Raw genomic sequence first — 18,239 nt, 5'->3', positions numbered from 1 at the left:
ATCTAAAAAATAGCATGATAATATTATGAAGTTATCTTGCAATTTGCAATTGAATCGTTTTTCAAAATTTCTACAATATCCCTCTATTACTTTATTCTAAATATTTATTACAATATTTTGATGCTATTTATTTAATTTCGAGTTTGATCAATATATCACACATTGCGTATGAACACATAAATAAATGATATCATTTGTTAATGAATATTTTTGAAAATAACAATGTGAATGATGAACTATTGTATGCATTAGACTATAAAAAAAATTAAATAAAATAAAATAATAATAATAATAATAATAATAATAATAATAATAATAATAATAATAATAATAATAATAATAATAATAATAATAATAATAATAATAATAATAATAATAATAATAATAATAATAATAATAATAATAATAATAATAATAATAATAATAATAATAATAATAATAATAATAATAATAATAATAATAATAATAATAATAATAATAATAATAATAATAATAATAATAATAATAATAATAATAATAATAATAATAATAATAATAATAATAATAATAATAATAATAATAATAATAATAATAATAATAATAATAATAATAATAATAATAATAATAATAATAATAATAATAATAATAATAATAATAATAATAATAATAATAATAATAATAATAATAATAATAATAATAATAATACATAATAATAATAATAATAATAATAATAATAATAATAATAATAATAATAATAATAATAATAATAATAATAATAATAATAATAATAATAATAATAATAATAATAATAATAATAATAATAATAATAATAATAATAATAATAATAATAATAATAATAATAATAATAATAATAATAATAATAATAATAATAATAATAATAATAATAATAATAATAATAAATACATTCAGTACTTCCTTCATGGAAGTACTGACTTCAATGAAAATCAATGAATTCTTCAGAATGGAAAATACACAGAGAAAGAAAAATCTTGTCGGCTTACATAATGTGAATAATTACCATATTGAGCTATTCTATTTCATGTATGAAGATTTCCATGTTCGATTATAATGTAAAAAATATATAATTATATTGTATTTATAAAACACGAGATGAATTATTTTAAAACTATAATCAGAAAATGGAATAAGAAACAAAAACTATTGAAAGAACACATCAAAAATATTGAATATTAAACTATAAATATGTATTGATTTATTGACAAAACAATATTTTCTCGGTGGTGACCGTTCACAACAAATCATGAATTTAATCGTTTTTCATTCAATCTACTGAAGTCCTAAAGAAAAAAGTGCTCGTTCAAATTTTGTTTGCTTTTTAACGGTATCTGTTACATTTTAAATATTCTTCTTTCTTTTCGATCATATTAATTATAAGTGCAAAATCATACTTCGAAAGTTCTTCATAAGCAATATTTTCTTGGTCAAAGAAAGATTCATATTTATCTGATTTATCTTTATTAATATGAACAAAAAATGGTTTGTATATTTTTAAATGATTTTTGATTCAAAAATGTGAAAATTATTATTTTTTTGGATAGAGGATTTCACACAATATAGATACAAGTGAAAACATATGATTAGTTGTAATTAAGGTGATTTAAAATTTCAAATATTATTTTGAAATCTTGGTTTGCTACTTTAAATTGAAGAATATATCAATTACCAATGATGATAAGCGAAAAAGATTTATTTCAAAATTTCATATCTAGTTGAAGTAACAAACGAATTTATCACATTTGATTAGATGTACATTAAATTTGAAGCAAATTCTTTGTGCATTAAATAAACCAAATGAAAAACATCTTTCTTAAAAAAAATTGTCATAAAGTCTTGAAAGTGGTTGCATGTGATATCACAACGATAGAATCAAATGAATGAAATATAATCGTATTTATATTCAAAAACGTAAATTCATTGAATTTGTTTTAATCAGCCATTATAACGGCCCCCTCCTTCCGATTGTACTGGCGATTCAATTGTTTTTACAATCAAATGGAAGAAAACAAAAAAATTTCAAACAATAAAAATGAAGAAGAACAACATGGATGTGATTTTTTTGATCCAGTGCCAAGTGTGTCTGCGGAATCAGTTTTATCTTCTCAAGAAACAATTGTTATTCCAGAAAAAGAACAACAAATAAATTCAAAAACGCCACAAACTGAAAAACGAAAAAGACACAGGAGGAGAGCGAAAGAGTTACTGAAAATATCTGATGAGTTTGATCGTCTTAGATCTGAATGTACTGCTGATAAACATATCAATCGAAATGGTTGGCTTCAAGATGTTCTAACCTCACACCCAAGCATTCAAAGGCTTCGTCTTGCTGTTAATCCTATTACTCGCTCAGCTGCATTTGCAAGAATGTATTTACCTCCATCAAGACTTCTTTCACAAGAACTCATCTTAGCTCTTATCTCACAACATTTTAGGACTCTTGGTCTTACAACATCACAAACATTACTTCATTCAGAATGGGGATCAGATTTTATAATTCCACCACATATGCTTTATTCGCAACTAAACATACTTCTTCAACGCGGCGTACATCGAATTGAAAAGTTTTGGGAGTTATCTATGCCATCATCACATTCATTTCCAACATTCAAAATAACTCAAGCAGCACTTGATAATGAAATATCACAAACAATTGGTGCAGCTCCAAGTGGTACACAGACGGATAAACCACTCAAAGAGGATGTATTTAATAATCCCGATGACATCAAATATGATCCTAATACTAATCTTCCTGTCGAAGCCACTCTTAACCAAATCATATTCTACATCACAACGCCCGATGAAGAATCCAAAGACGATGCCAATACTAAGAACTCTTTTGTATCCGATTTAACGAATGCAATATGTCTCACAATTTCTTCCTATACTTCATCCAAGAACTTTCTTCAGAAGCTCATTGATCGCTTCTCGATGGTTTTAAATGATCCATCACAAAAAGCAGAGCAATTATTATGTGTCAAATTATTCAAAGTATGGATTCGTAATTCTATCAATGATATTGAGCCACGTATCCTTGATGCGGCCACTCATTATAATGATGAAGTCTTAGTCCCACGATTTGGTAAATTAGTTACTGGAATGTTTGAAAATCGTTCCAAGGAAACCATTTTACGTATTAAACAAATAGAAGCTAATGCACCTAAAGACGGAGTGAAAGTGGATGGAGTGGTTGGGCTATGGACCGGAGACTTTTCGCTTTTGGATTTGCCAATTATCGAATTTGCCCGCCAGTTGACCGTTTGGTGCTCCAACAAGTTATATGACATTGGGCGCAGCGAGCTATTGGATTGCGCATGGGAAAAGCCACGTTTAAAGTATCGCGCTCCAAACGTTACTGCTTTGACTGAACATTATAATCGATTATCACAATGGGTCACATATTCAATCTTAGACACAAAAAGCTTAAAGGTAAGGATACAAAGGATTCAACAAATGATCGATTTAGCACAACAGTTATTCGATTATAACAATTTTTATGACGCGATGGCAGTTTTGTCAAGTTTCGAAAGCAACGCAATGTTTCGACTAAAGATCACAATGGAAAGAGTCGATTCAAATTATTTGGAGAAGTTAAAAGCTTTACAGGAGAAACTTGATATTAATGATAACTTTTCAAAAATTAGAAAACTCAATGAAGAAAAACTAAGTGCTTCAAAACCAGTGTTGCCTTACTTAGGAATGTTATTAAGAGATTTGTTTATGTTTTATGAAAACACACAAACATTCGTTAATGGACTAATTAATATTAGAAAATGTTTGGGTGTTAATAAATTGGTCCAAAACATACAAATATTTAAAAGAGATAAGTATTGTTTCTTGTCAATAGATCAGGTGCAAGAAAAAATTGATAATTTTAAGGACTATGATGAGGACTTGTTGTATGATATGTCGGTGGCAGTTGAAAAGGAAGGCGCAACATCGGTACAAGACTTAAAAGATGAATAAGTAAAAATATGAACGCTGAAATTTTTTTTTTGAAAAGCATTATTCGAACAGACTTTGTCAAAATCGACCACACAAAAATTGTATTCGATTCAAATGTGTGCACGTTTATTAATACACATCACAAGTGACTTCACAAAAACATGCTTGGTGCCGAAGAGCTTTGCCCTGAGATCCAAGAAGCATTCAACAAAGCAAAGAATGTGCCCTGGCAAAATGCTGGTGACAAGAAAGTTATTGATGATTTTCTTTCAGTCATTAAAAAACATGCAACACCAACAAATCTTCATATAATTATTAAGAAAATCATCTGTGGTTATTTCGCGCTTGGAAATGGAAATCTTCTTGAACTCACTATCGATTCACTTTGTACAAATTCGAAAGAAATGCTTGATAGCTTCTATTCTTTCTGCTCTAATTGGAAGCAATACATTGATTATTACTTTTTGAACAGCATTGTCCGTGTTCTTGCAAAGCTTAATTTGGACAAAGACTTTGTCAAAACATTTTCTGGCAAATCACTTACTGAATCCCAGATATATCTTGTTTATTTAATCAAACTTCGCAATGGCATTGATATTCCTGATGTTGTTTCACAAGTGAATGAAAAGGTAAAAGAACTTAAATCAATCATTGAATCTTTAGCTAAACCATGTTATGCACCAATTGTCGAAGATTATGATACCACTAATCCACGCGTGTCCAAGTTTGGCGGACGTGCTCCATATCTTCCATGTAACGGATATCATAAATGTGAATCATGCGGTCAAACGACCTCATTAATATTTTCATTATATGTCCCATCCCTTCCCACTGAAATCCAAAGCTATTTTCCAATTAGTGAACGCGAATGTGTATTAATCGGATTAGCATGTGAACATTGTTATAGCAATTTAAAAGTCATTTGCTATAAAAACGATGAAATTAATGATTTGATATATGAAGAAATCGATCCTCAATTCATATTTAATGAGAATCGAGTGATTAAACAATGGCGCCAATCGACATCATATCCGACATCACTTGAAATGCTGAAGAAGTTACTCCCAAACATGCAAAGCGATGACTTATTAATTGCAAATAGGATAATCGAAGAAGAGTATAACCCGAACAGAAAATGCGTAACTTATTTAGGCGGTTATCCACTGTTCGTTCAAGGAGATGATCAGCCGGACGACACTGTGCTGCTGATGGAAATGGAAGAATCATATGAAACGACAAACCCATGGGGCGACTGTGGAACTGCGCAGGTTTGGATGACAACTGATGATAACTTTGGTGAGTTCATAATACAATTTGCATGCAGTTGAATAAAAGTTTTATCACATAATGTTTCGATGTAACAAAAGTATCGGAGTTCAGCACTGTAATTGAACTGTTGCAAACTTCGATGCGTTTGGTGAAAATGCATTTTCGTCAGTCAAAGCGACAGTTGTTACATATTTAACATATGGAAGAACTTCGGCATTTGGACCATTTCCAGGAAAGATTGAATATAATTATCGATATATTCATTTGCACAATCAAATGCATTCACAATATCACTTCAAAATGATTTAACTTGATCTTTTTCTTACGTATTAACAGTTTGGTTATCAATTACACATTCATTCACTATTTATGAAACTCAAACAAAATCGTCTGAGTTATTTCTTTATAATTCAACAATTTCATATAATGATTATGATTATGTAATCATTATTTACGCGACATATGACAATTTTTCATCAAATTTCATTGCATATATAAATTCAGTAGAATTTCAAAATGACAATAATAGTCATGCAATAATAATTGGTATTATTGTTCGTGCTGTTGTAATTGTTATTGGCATAACACAACAAGTAGTATTAATATTTCGAATTTGAAATAAAGCCACAGAAATTAATGAAAATGAATATCATAAGAAAATGAAACCACAAATTCTTTCAACGACAGGAATTACTATTTAACAATTGAACAATACTCTTTTGCAGAAGATACATTCACCTACAAATACATAACAAACAAAATTAAGTTATGAAGAACTTATAGTCAAACAGCAAATTCGAATTTGATGCACATTGAACATCTTTCGCCATAAAGAAAATATTTTTTATTTATTTCAATTAACTGATGTTCGGTTGTGCTGTCTCAAGCACTTCTCCAAGTTCTTCCAAACCAACGGCTTGTCCTTCGCCTCGAACACAGCGAAATCGATTGCCTCGATTGCTCTTTTCACAGGCACCGGGTTAGCGCTTAAGTACTCGCTTGCGCTTCTCAAGTCATCTTCTTCTATAATCAAATTGGCGTTGCAAGATTCCTTTGCCAACTTAATCAAATGTTCTGGCTTGTTCAATGGCAACAATTCTATTTCTTCGTAGAAATATCTTGTGTCAATTCCGATCATAGACATTGCTTCTCTTTTACTTGTTGTCGTAAAGATTGCAAGTTTATGACCTTCAGGTGGAGTTTGTTTCAACAAAACTAACAAAGCTTGCAAGGTCTTGTTCGCAAATCTTGGCCCAATTGGCGAGAATTCGATGATAGACTCGATGTCATCGATGATAATTGCACTTTGCTTCGATTTATAAGCGTTCTCAAAAGTGTCCAAAATTTCTAACGATACGGCGTCTTCTGATCGTCCAATGAACTTTTTGGCAAGGATAACTTTGACATAAGTGAACCCCTGTTTCGCTATCGTCACGGCAAATGACGTCAAACCGGTCGCGGGGAGGCCATAGATGCAAAAGCTCATTAAAGAAGTACCATTCGATTGTAGCAATGAATCGATGAATTTCTCGACATGTTTCTTCGTATTAGTGAATGTACTTGAAAATTCACATAATCCGCGTGTACATAATTTCTTAATGTCATCTTCAACACCAAATGCTGGACGAACTTCTTGTAATGCAAGCATGAAATGTTCGCGTGTGACCTTTAGATCAGCTTCACTCTTTAGTTGCATTGTCTTTGGATCAAATCCATTATTCAATGAGAATGATTGCGCAGATTTAACAACACCTTCGATTTCTGCACCAGTATAATTCGGTGTAAGCTCAGCCAACTCCTTAATACTAACATCACTTGCTAATGCGCCACATTGAACAAGTTTCTTCGTGTGGATTGCAAAGATTTGCTCACGCCCATGTTGGTCTGGCAACGATATCATTAATTGCACCTCGAGACGGCCCGGTCTTAACAATGCCTCATCGATCAGATCTTTACGATTAGTCATACCAATCAATAAAACGTCATCTAACGCTTCAACGCCATCGATCTTGGACAACAATTGGTTAACTATAGTGTCGCCAACTCCGGACATTGCACCGGTGCCTCTCTTTTTACAGATGGAATCAATTTCATCGAAGATGATTAAGTGTAATTGCGCATTGTCCCCATTTTCTTGTTGGTCTTTCTCCGCGTCTGCAAATAGTTCGCGGATTTTTCGTTCACCTTCACCAACATATTTGTCGAAAACTTCCGGTCCATTAATGACTTTAGGCTCACATGCATTAAGCATTTTACCGATCTGTCGCGCCATAAGAGTCTTTCCGGTACCTGGAGGGCCATAAAGTAAAATTCCTTTGACATGTTTGATGCCTCGATCTCGAATCATCTTGGGTGGATAAAGTCGGGAATTGAACGCACGGCGGAAAAGAGTTGCAAATTCGGCATCAAGACCTCCAATGCCTAAATCTTCGAAATTAAAATCTGGTCGAATGACAGTGGTAACACTTGGAGATGAATTGTCTTCAATGATGACTTGTGAATCAGAACCTTTCTTAAAGATCATAGACGTGATGTTGGGATTAAAGAATGCAGTAGAAATATGTTCCTTTGGAACAATTTCGAGATCTTTTCCAAGTGTTCCACCTTCAATGGCAGCGATCTTAAGTAAAAATTGATCTCCATCGTATTGAAAGATAAGAGCTTGATTAAGATTTAATGGTATTTGTGACATGGTGCGAGTATATACTTCACGAAGTTTATCTGCATCAAGTGTAAGCTTGCGTTCTTTGCTACGTGTGAGAAATGAAACATCAAACGTGACTTTTGTACATTGGTAACTTGGAACCTCAAATTTGAGATTTATTGATTGTTGAAGCGAACAATTGAGAAGCCGTCGTTGTTCTGTGTTGAAGGCAACAGTATTGTCGTCTACGCCTGGATTTTCATCAACAAGAAAAAGATACAGTCCGACTTTGACATAATGGCCTTCATTTGGAATTTGAACGAGATTCTTGTGGCTAACATATATTTTATTGGTTTTGGCACATTCAGTATTCGGTGACTTACCTGTTTTAAGTGTGAGAGCTTTCATAAAAATGGGAAACGGTTGCGATAGAACTTTTTTTAAAAAGTTGATAAATTGAATTACAAATAATCGTTAGAAAATTGACACATTTTGGTCAAATGGCTAAAAAGATATAGAAACGAAATAAAAATGAATTTATAATGGGCAGTAATTTAAATTTCATCAAAACACGCTTTAATAAAAGCAAAAAAATAATTTATTTAATAAATAAAAATTTTACCAATTATCTAGATACCAAAAAGAATTGAAAATTATTTTCATTAAAAGAAAAAACAACAGAATAAATGATATAACTAATGATTCCCACTAGGAATTTTACCAATGTGAAATACCATAGAAAAATTTCGACAGCTAATAAAAAAAAATTAGCTATAATATTTGGAGAAACGAGAAAGCAGTTTGTAATTCCTTCTAGCTTTAATTTTTCAAATAAGTATTTACTTAGGCCTTAAGTGCAAATTTAACTGGCTTGAGATACTTGGCGCGGCGTGCAGCTCTCTTTGTAAGCTTGTTGGCATACTTGGCTGGAAGGACCTTACGCTGTGATTTAACTTGTTTCTTACGGATATCCTTTGGAACTAACTTCTTTCCATTGTACTTTTCTTTAAGGGCCTTACGTTGTTGTTCCATAAGAACAGTTTTAACACGTGCAACATCACGACGAACAGTTTGGATTTCTGAAAGTTTTTGGCGTGATGATGATGTGGCAATCTGACCGCGGAGTTCGAAAAGCTTCTTCTCTAATGTTGCAAGTTCTTCAAGAAGATCTGCACGTGATTTTTGTATGAGCTCGTGGGCTTTAAGGTGTCCCATCCGAAAGGACGACCAAACCGCTCAATGGAGCACCCTAAAAATTCACTTTTCATAAGCATAAAAGTGATTTTTCATTTCTTTCACATCGATATTTCTGGTTATTATTAATCATAATTTATTTTTACACTATCAATCCATTTTTAAAGTATTTTAATGAAAGTCAAAAATTATTTTATTTCATTTTTAAAATATTCAAAAATTAGAATTAAATAAAAAATATTTCTTTTAGTTATTTTCTTTTTCAACCCACAATAAATGATTTTCTTGCAACAATCGTAATATCATAAGTGACTCATTGTAATCTGAACTCATCGAATCCAAATTATCAACTGTCTCTGTGAATGTACGCGATGCGAGTTCGATCGCTTGTTCATGGAAGCCCATAATTTCATATAGAAAAAACGGAATAATTTAATACAACACCTAAATATGTTGACGAAGTGGGTGAAAGTTCATTCTTAGCAATGGCAAGTGCTTCATCATAACATTGACTGGCTTTGGTGATGTATTCGGAAACATCTTCGCCTTTGTTCTCACAAATATACCGGTAATAATCTCCTTGCATTTTCGCATAAAAAACTCGTTGTTCACCTGCATATGTTTGTGGTAATAACGTGTCCTTGATAAGGTTAATAAGATCTAAGCAAATATCTTTTAATTCGCTTTTGAGAATAGTTAAATATTCAAACAACTTTTGTTGACGTGCTGGTTTGTTGTTATTAGATGGATCTTGTAAATGTGTCTCAACTTCTCGAATAGCATTTCGTCGCAATGTAACTGCATTTTTATAAACTAAAGAAAGAAGAACTTTCTCATCTTCACTTAATACTGGATTAAGTTCAATAATCTTCTTAATCATATCAATATATTCATTTTGTTCTTCCATACCTTCATTAGGAACTCCATTATTATATTGAATTCGAAGATAATAAATAAGTTGTTCTCGTTCGTCACTCATACGAAATACGTTTATTTTATATTTTTTGTAAATATCTGAAAAATATTGTAATGATAACCGTAGTTGTAAATAAACGGCTTCCTATGATTTATGAAATATTCTGTTTTAATAAAAGATATATAAAATCTTTATCAACAAGAATCCACTATCAAAAAGAGAAAATATTATCAATTCGAAGAATAAATTAATTATCATTAAGATTAATGTTTATTTAATTTATGTACTTGATGAAAAAAAAAAAAATAATATTTTAGAATAACAAAATTTAAAAAATATATAAAATAAAAATTATTTAGCAAAATCATCAAAATTATGAATCATGAAGAAAAACGTCTTCCTCTTGTAAAAAGAATCCGTTAAAATCGATTGAAAATTAAATTCAAGAAGATTTTGGCCAAACACAACCAAAATTTTAAATATCACGATATAAATAAGGAATATGAAAAGTATGAATGAAGAAGAAAACAAAGATGGACGTTATTTCCCAAGTGATAGTGAAATGCAAATTTTAATTCATTATCTTCAAATTTATTTTTCACATCCAGAAAGATCTATTCAACGATCACAAGTTGTTCAAACAGTTGTAGGTATTCTTTCTACGACTAATAAACATTGGAGTCATCGAACAGTTCGTTTATGGTTTAATAATAATAAACGCGTTTTTTTACGACCAAATTCACCTAATTCATCTAATTCGTCAAGTTCAAGTCAAAGTCCTAATCAGAATATTGTTTCAAGTCAATCACAAGAAATTAAAACAGAAACGAGTTCAAGTTTTTCGTCACAAGTCAAATTTTTGATTCCAACGCGATCTTTATCAGTTACACAATTTCCTATTAAACAAGAACAAGAACCACAAATCATTTCAACGCCACAATATGTTTCATCACAAAGTAAACAACCTAAACGTGGTACATTAGCTATGGAATTATTAATCTCTAATGAAAACATATTACAGAAACCACAACAAATTTTTCAAGCACAAGTTGAATCAGAGAATCATATTACAGAGAAAATTATATCATTACATAATCAAAGATTGGAAGAATTAATTGGAGTTCAACAATCGCGAACATCATTAATTGATTTTTCGACAGTTCCACAACATGAATTTCAAAACATTCGCCGAATTAATACATTTAATAATAATAATAATTCTATTAATATTAATCCTAATGAAAACAAAGAAGATAATTTACCTACTTTAGATAATTATCAACCATATGAACTCATTGAAAGTAGTTATATATTACATAATGGTGAAAGTATTATTATTACATATAATACAGAAGAACAACGACGAAAGATTCATATTCAAGAACAAGTTAATGATATTGAATTTTTATCACCAGTCACATCTATAGTTTATAATTATCAAGATAATTTAATATGGGTTCATAGTGATAAATATATTAAATCATATTATCTTGATACATTTGAAAATGTACATAATCTTCTAATTAGTCATCGTCGATCATATCAATCAGTAATTAATTTTTTGGAATGATAATTTAGTATTAGCGACAGGTTCAACTATTCTTTCATGGTCACCAGAACTTTTAAGTCAAGTTAAAGAAACGGAAGATGAAGAGAAATTTGATATTTGTTTATGTTTATCTCTTCCGAATATTTCATCTGTTACTACATTAGGTGAATCACTTGTAGTTGGATCAAGTGAATATCATAGTATTCAAATCTATGCGAAGAATGGAGCCATAATTTCACGATGTATTGGCCATTCATCAGGAATTACATCATTATCAAGTTATGATGAAAATATGTTTTTATCAGGATCAGCTGATCAAACGTGTAAAATGTGGGATTTACGAGTTTCACAACCTATTTTTAATATCATTCGACATGACGGGATTGTTACTAGTGTTTTTGGGAATGTTACAGAAAGTCCGAATTTAATCTTTACAGGGGGTAATGATGGAATAGTTCGATGTTGGGATATTCGAGAATTTAAACATTTATTTACATTACCAATTGGTGAAACGTCACCACAAAACATTCATTATAATCATGAAATGCAACGACTTACGATTGTTACTAGTGAAGTTACATCAGATTATTTTTATGATAATTGTAAATTCGGACAAAAATTTGATCGAAATATTATATTTCAACCAAATTCTGTTTTAAATTTTCATTTTTAAATAAAATATTAAATTCGAAAAGATAAATTTTAGAAAATTTGATTCCAATAAAAAAATTTTTTTTGTTTTCTTTTTGATTAATGTTTTTTAACAACAGCATCAGATAACCAATTCATTCCATCAACAAGTCCTAACCCTGTAAGTGCACAACTTGCTTCAATGTGATATCGCGATTGATCAATGACTTGTAAATCTAATGCTTCACTAAGCTTTTCAACTGAAACTGCACCTTCTATGTCTTGTTTGTTGGCAAATATTAAGATAGGACATCCTTTAAGTTGTGGTGATTGAACAATTTGATGAAATTCTTGTTTGGCAGTGGCAAATTGTGTTTTATCTGAAGAATCAACGACAAAAATTACTCCTTGTGCTCCATTAAAATAATGTCGCCATAATGGTCGAATTTTATCTTGTCCTCCTAAATCCCAGACACAAAATTCTAAATCTCCAAAATGAACAGTTTCCATGGTAAAACCAACTGTAGCAACTGTATGAACAACTTCATTCTTCTTAAGACGATACAATATAGTGGTTTTACCTGCGGCTCCAATACCAAGCATCAAGATTCGATACTCTGGTTTCGCGCAACAACCTCCCATATTGTTGAACTGCTTTATATGAAACCGTTTATTACGATGGAAATTTTTGTGTGTGGGAAATTAACCGCGAAATTTAATTCTGAAGAAAAAATTTATAATTTTTTCATTTTACTGCATTTTAAACTTTCCACATTAGTGCTAATAGTCTTATTTTAAATATAATCATTTCTGTGGTTTAAAATAATTTGGAAGAAGCTCATTTAAAAGTGCCACCATAGAATTCGGTTCTTGACCAACTTTTTCAGTACTTTACTTGATTACTGGTCAGATGATAAAATTATGTCATTTCTGTGTACGAATAATAAAATTTATAATAAATAAAATTCCGCTCACTTTTTGAATGGCATACACATTTATCGAAAAGAATCAGGCAAGAATGGGGAGGGATGGTTTTGATCTTTATGCATTGAAAAACTTCATTTTTCAATGCATAAAGATCAAAATCGTTAGCGCTTTTGGCGCTCGCAAAAAGAACGACCACATACGGTCACAGTTGTGGCGGGACCAAAACTCAAAAACAATTATTCAACAGTTAACAGTAAACACACAAACAGTCATCCAAGGTGTTGATGCAATCTGATCGATTGCATCGATCACCAAGCTTTCATTACAAAGCCCTCAAAAAAAATAAATCATTTCAGTTTTTATTAACTGAAAATGAAGTTTGCATCTTGCTGACCTGAGTTATGCTTTGGAATGCTTCTTGCGGTGTGGTCCTCTGACCAGTAAGAATCATGAGCGAGCTATGCTCCCACTTGCTGTTGTACTGATCAACTAACCAATCAATATACTCGCCTCTAAGTGGTTGAGTCTTTTTCCTTTCGATGATATCCCACCACCGTTCGATCTTTCCATTTTGTTGTGGTGTATAAGGAAGAGTCTTCTTTATTTCCACATTGTTCATATGTAGAAGTTCTTCAAAGGGACCTTGGAACTCAGTTCCATTATCCATTATCATGGTTTTAGGAGGGCTTTCCTTCTGAAACGCATTCGCACAAGCATTCATTGCGAAGATACTTGTTTTTTGATCAAGTATCTGATAATGAATAATCTTTCTACTCATGTTATCAATAAAAGCGATCAGGCATTTTTGTATGAAATTTTCTTCTGGAAGTTTTTCCAAATAGTGGAGATTTGTGTGCAAAGCTTGATTAATGTATCAAGCAACATATCTGTTTGGGTGATCCTCATCATCTGTTGGACGATACAAATGCAATAATTAGTAGAGATTGTCTATATCATATACCAAATGGCATTGCCATATTGTTAATCATTTGGGAGCGAAAGGATCTTACTTGGCAATACCTGCCATTGTAATGTAACCCACATGAGCTTTTTGATTATATTTGACAATATAATTTATATCTTCTTGGGTTAGAGGAGTTTTAGGTTGACCCTGCTTTGGGATTTGGACATTGAACATTTGGCAGATCATGTGAAGCTTCTTTCTTTCAATTCGATATTTCTGCATTGTCCTTTCGACATTTAGATTCTCGATATCGCTGCTGAACTCTTCGATATTGAAACTCATTTCAAAATGCATAAATACATTATTGTAAAAAATTGTATGATTCATGAATTATTTTTACAATTTTAAATTCTTTGAAGTAATTTTATCATTAACTTTTCAATTCATTTTATCTTCAATAAATGTGTAATCTGCAACAAAATTTGTAGAGGGTTGTACCTTCTTAAACATGAATTGTATCGAAATCAGTGATACTCTATTCCGAATTTTTTTGTTGGTGAACCATTGAACATCATAAACGATTCAAAAAGTGGAGTGTCTAAAAGTGAGAGGATTTTTATTTACCATAACGAATAATAAAATTTATCATTTATTGTTTAAAATAAACTTCAATGCATTTGTTCAAGCGTCAACCGAAATAGAAACCAAAAGCCTAGCTGATAGTTCTATAAATCAATATCAACGATTACTCAAGATTTATGCTAATTACTTTGTGATTATTGAAGGGGCACCTAAACTATTTCCCTTTACTGAAGGAAAAGTCAGAGGCTTTATTGAATTATATCGAAAATCCCATCAGAAACACTCTAAAAATTTCTGTATTACGATTCATTGATGCATATATAAGTGCTGATGAAAGTGTATCAAATGGGTTACAAATGTATTTTATGGGCAAAATACTACAGTATTATAATAAACGAAATATTATTTTTAAATAAAATAAAAAAAAATTGAGCATTTACTTTGCTTTGTTTTTGTTTAAAAAGATATTTTACTATTTCGACATGATCATTTTGAGAAGCATTAATACAGTCCCTGACAGCAAAAAATGTCCACGAAATTAACGAGCGCCGAAATTAACGTTCGTCGGTCAGTAATTTTGGCTATGTGTCATCTGATTCTGTCCATCGGTCAGAAAAAATGTTTACGAAGTTAACGTACGACAAAATTAACGTTCGTCGGCCAGTAATTTTGGGCATCTGACATAAAAAGCTGGTCAACGTATTTTTCCACTTTTACGGTTTTGTCACGAGACAGAAAAAAATATCCATCGGACATAAAACTGTCCATTGGCCAGAAAAAATGTTCATTTCCTAAAATAGTGTTTAATTTGAAACATTTTACATATTATTTAGTAACATATTATTTTTCTTTGTGAAAACAGTATGTTTTTTATTGAAAATTCCTCTTACAAAATGGAATCGATTCTTTTGTTTTAACAGTCAAATTCATAAATTTGTGATATTTATGATCGTCTTTATTCTAGGATCAGAATTTACATTTGTGGAATCAATTTTTTACTCTATAAATTCATTTAAAGTTTTGTTGGTACAGCTAATACTTATTTTTTTCTCCTGTGGTATTTTTGTTTAAATAAATACAAATATTACAATGCTGTATTTTTCGTTTTTGAATATGAATTTGTTTAATCGTTTATAATATTATTATTATTGAAAATCATACATAATATAAAATACATATTAAATAAAACACGTGAAAATTTTTCAATTAAAAGTGCCAACATTAGGGTGATACACATTGAATTCATTTTTTTGCAAAGAATGTTTTTTATCAATGCAAAAATGATTATAACATTAATATTCATTGTTATTCATATATTTCTTTGGAAAATCATGCATTGTATTTGAAAAATTCCATTTCAATTAGTTGTTTCACAAATCTTTACACTTCAATTTAGCCTTTTTAGGAAATGGACATTTTTTCTGGCCAATGGACAGAATCAGATGACACATAGCCAAAATTACTGACCGACGAACGTTAATTTCGGCGCTCGTTAATTTCGTGGACATTTTTTGCTGTCAGGGAATGTAGTACTAAAGAAAAAAATATTATAAATTATCAAGGATTTTTTCGAAACAAGAAAATCTTATAATAATTTCGTTCATTAATAATTCTTTTACTTCTGGAGTTGGTTTGAAGTGTTATTTGTCAAGTGAATAATGATAATGGCTCATAATTTTTTGTTGCTTGAATAAGTTGAACCATTCAATATAAAAAAGTGACAAGGTATGGGATAAAAAAGAAAGAAAAGGACACAATACTTTTTTAGGGTTCTCACTGTTCTGTTCCTGTTTTTGATGGGAATTATATTTTAATGTTATTATCCAATCAGAATGGTTAATATGCTGTGAATAATTAATCAGGAAATGCTAAAGTACTTCTTCAAAATTTTAAACCGAAAAATCAATTCAATTTTGACACTTTTAAAATCAAAATGAAATCCAAATTTAATTGGGTGGATGCATATGAATACTTTCGTACGAAAGGGTTTATAACGTTTCTATTAGAGAACACTGCTTCGTGCCTAATTGGTGCAATGGTTGCAATTGCTCCTATTTTTTTATTCGGATGTATCAATTATTCTAAGATAACAACCTCAGAACATATTTCAGAAATTTTTGTTCCTCTATCAGTAGGCTTTCACAAAACCTTTTTTTTATGCATTATTTGCTCTATAATTTTTTCATTATTTTGTTTGATAAAAATTGTTCAATTTTTATTACTTATTCCAAAGTATTATCGAATCAGAAATTATTTTGCAACTCTAGGTATATCAGATCATGAATTATCAGTTTTAGAATGGAGTGATGTATTTGAAACAATAATTGCTAACGAACCAGAAGAAAACAACACCATGCTTTCAGTTGCACAGGAAATATTACGTTATGACAACTATATATGTGCTCTTGTTTCTGATCCATCAATACTCACATGGAAATTAACAAAATCAAACACAGCTGAACAGTTTCCTATGTCAGACTTCTTCTTTTATGTTCTCAAGCTTACTCTCACAGGCGTTGTTCTTGATTCCAATGGTTGTTCACTTGTCAATGGAGTTCAATCAGTCCGCCGTCTCAAAATTACGAACACTCTTTCCTTCCGCTTTAAGTTTGTTGGGATTATTCTCCTAATATTTTCACCGTTTGTTCTTATATTCGAACTTCTTTATTTATTTTTCAATTATGCCCAAGCAATTCGTAATAGCCCTGACTCACTTTCAAGACGCCGTTGGACTACGCAAGCTAAATGGAAGATTCGTGAGTATAATGAACTTCCGCATCTTTTCAACGAACGCATCTCAAAAAGTTATGAGTTTGCGAACGTTTACATGGACCTGTTCCCAAGTTCTATCGTACAACCGCTTCTCAAACTCCTATCGTTCATCAGCGGCGCTTTTATAGCGGTTATTTTCGTTATCGGCCTCTGCACAGATTCGGGACATCTCCTCAACATTAAAATCTTTGGGAACAAGTCACTAACTTGGGCTCTTTCAATCGCCGTTTCTATCTATGGCGTTTGTAAAGTTTCAATCACACCTGATTCTCATCCTTATACACCAAACGAAGCACTTACTGAAGTCGAGAAATACATACATTACGACTTTAGAGAGCAAAGTAATTCGGCTAATTCATGGATTACTTATTCTACATTTGCTTCGATGTTTCAACCAATCTCTAAGCAAATCTGCTTTGACTTATTCAGCGCTATTCTAACACCATTGTTGTTCACGTTTGTGATGCCTATGAAAGCATCTCAAATTGTTGATTTCATCAATAAGAATTCAATTGAACATCCAAAGCTCGGATGGATATGTGCATTCTCATCCTTCGAAAGCGCTGATGGAAAGAGCCAATTCTTTGTCCCTATTGAGCAGAGACAAAAATTGCAGCAATCGATGATGAACTTCAAAGGAGGCGATAATGGGGATAACAGTAAGCCATTGATCGAATTCGATGAACCTAAGGACCTAATAAACGCGGGTATATTTGCGCCGAGAACAACATCGCCAACAATGAATAAGGAATACTCAAATGAAATGCTAATTGAAGACGAAGGCGAAATGCTGCAAATCTTTTGATGCGAATATAAATGTATATCATGAAAAATAAACAATAAAATTATATTAATTTTAATTGTTGATCCAAAATTAGAAATTTGACTTTAA

The 18,239-nt window shown here is 31.0% G+C and overlaps 8 protein-coding genes across 8 annotated transcripts; 3 read left to right on the top strand and 5 right to left on the bottom strand.

The window, feature by feature from the left end:
* Window positions 1-2,013: 2,013 nt before the first annotated feature.
* Window positions 2,014-3,981, top strand: GO595_006080 (RasGEF domain containing protein; the record flags this gene model as incomplete). Its single annotated transcript, XM_067919393.1, has 1 exon — window positions 2,014-3,981. The coding sequence occupies one exon, from the start codon at window positions 2,014-2,016 to the stop codon at window positions 3,979-3,981; it is 1,968 nt and encodes a 655-aa protein (XP_067773676.1).
* A 140-nt stretch (window positions 3,982-4,121) lies between these two features.
* Window positions 4,122-5,288, top strand: GO595_006079 (uncharacterized protein; the record flags this gene model as incomplete). Its single annotated transcript, XM_067919392.1, has 1 exon — window positions 4,122-5,288. The coding sequence occupies one exon, from the start codon at window positions 4,122-4,124 to the stop codon at window positions 5,286-5,288; it is 1,167 nt and encodes a 388-aa protein (XP_067773675.1).
* A 794-nt stretch (window positions 5,289-6,082) lies between these two features.
* Window positions 6,083-8,281, bottom strand: GO595_006078 (Vesicular-fusion protein SEC18; the record flags this gene model as incomplete). Its single annotated transcript, XM_067919391.1, has 1 exon — window positions 6,083-8,281. One exon carries the CDS (start codon window positions 8,279-8,281, stop codon window positions 6,083-6,085), a length of 2,199 nt encoding a protein of 732 aa, XP_067773674.1.
* A 435-nt stretch (window positions 8,282-8,716) lies between these two features.
* On the bottom strand, window positions 8,717-9,088 carry GO595_006077 (ribosomal protein L29; the record flags this gene model as incomplete). Its single annotated transcript, XM_067919390.1, has 1 exon — window positions 8,717-9,088. One exon carries the CDS (start codon window positions 9,086-9,088, stop codon window positions 8,717-8,719), a length of 372 nt encoding a protein of 123 aa, XP_067773673.1.
* A 388-nt stretch (window positions 9,089-9,476) lies between these two features.
* GO595_006076 (14-3-3 protein) lies at window positions 9,477-10,046 on the bottom strand (the record flags this gene model as incomplete). Its single annotated transcript, XM_067919389.1, has 1 exon — window positions 9,477-10,046. One exon carries the CDS (start codon window positions 10,044-10,046, stop codon window positions 9,477-9,479), a length of 570 nt encoding a protein of 189 aa, XP_067773672.1.
* A 2,236-nt stretch (window positions 10,047-12,282) lies between these two features.
* On the bottom strand, window positions 12,283-12,804 carry GO595_006075 (ARF/SAR superfamily; the record flags this gene model as incomplete). The annotated part of the gene is made up of 1 exon (XM_067919388.1): window positions 12,283-12,804. One exon carries the CDS (start codon window positions 12,802-12,804, stop codon window positions 12,283-12,285), a length of 522 nt encoding a protein of 173 aa, XP_067773671.1.
* Window positions 12,805-13,441: 637 nt separating this feature from the next.
* Window positions 13,442-13,810, bottom strand: GO595_006074 (Integrase core domain containing protein; the record flags this gene model as incomplete). The annotated part of the gene is made up of 1 exon (XM_067919387.1): window positions 13,442-13,810. The coding sequence occupies one exon, from the start codon at window positions 13,808-13,810 to the stop codon at window positions 13,442-13,444; it is 369 nt and encodes a 122-aa protein (XP_067773670.1).
* A 3,118-nt stretch (window positions 13,811-16,928) lies between these two features.
* Window positions 16,929-18,152, top strand: GO595_006073 (autophagy protein; the record flags this gene model as incomplete). The annotated part of the gene is made up of 1 exon (XM_067919386.1): window positions 16,929-18,152. The coding sequence occupies one exon, from the start codon at window positions 16,929-16,931 to the stop codon at window positions 18,150-18,152; it is 1,224 nt and encodes a 407-aa protein (XP_067773669.1).
* Between the last annotated feature and the right edge of the window lie 87 nt (window positions 18,153-18,239).

This window comes from Histomonas meleagridis, assembly GCF_020186115.1.
Source record: "Histomonas meleagridis strain 2922-C6/04-10x chromosome Unknown contig_40, whole genome shotgun sequence".
Classification (NCBI taxonomy): domain Eukaryota; phylum Parabasalia; order Tritrichomonadida; family Dientamoebidae; genus Histomonas; species Histomonas meleagridis.
Note: the sequence above shows the minus strand (reverse complement) of the source record. Positions and strands in the feature narration are given on the sequence as shown.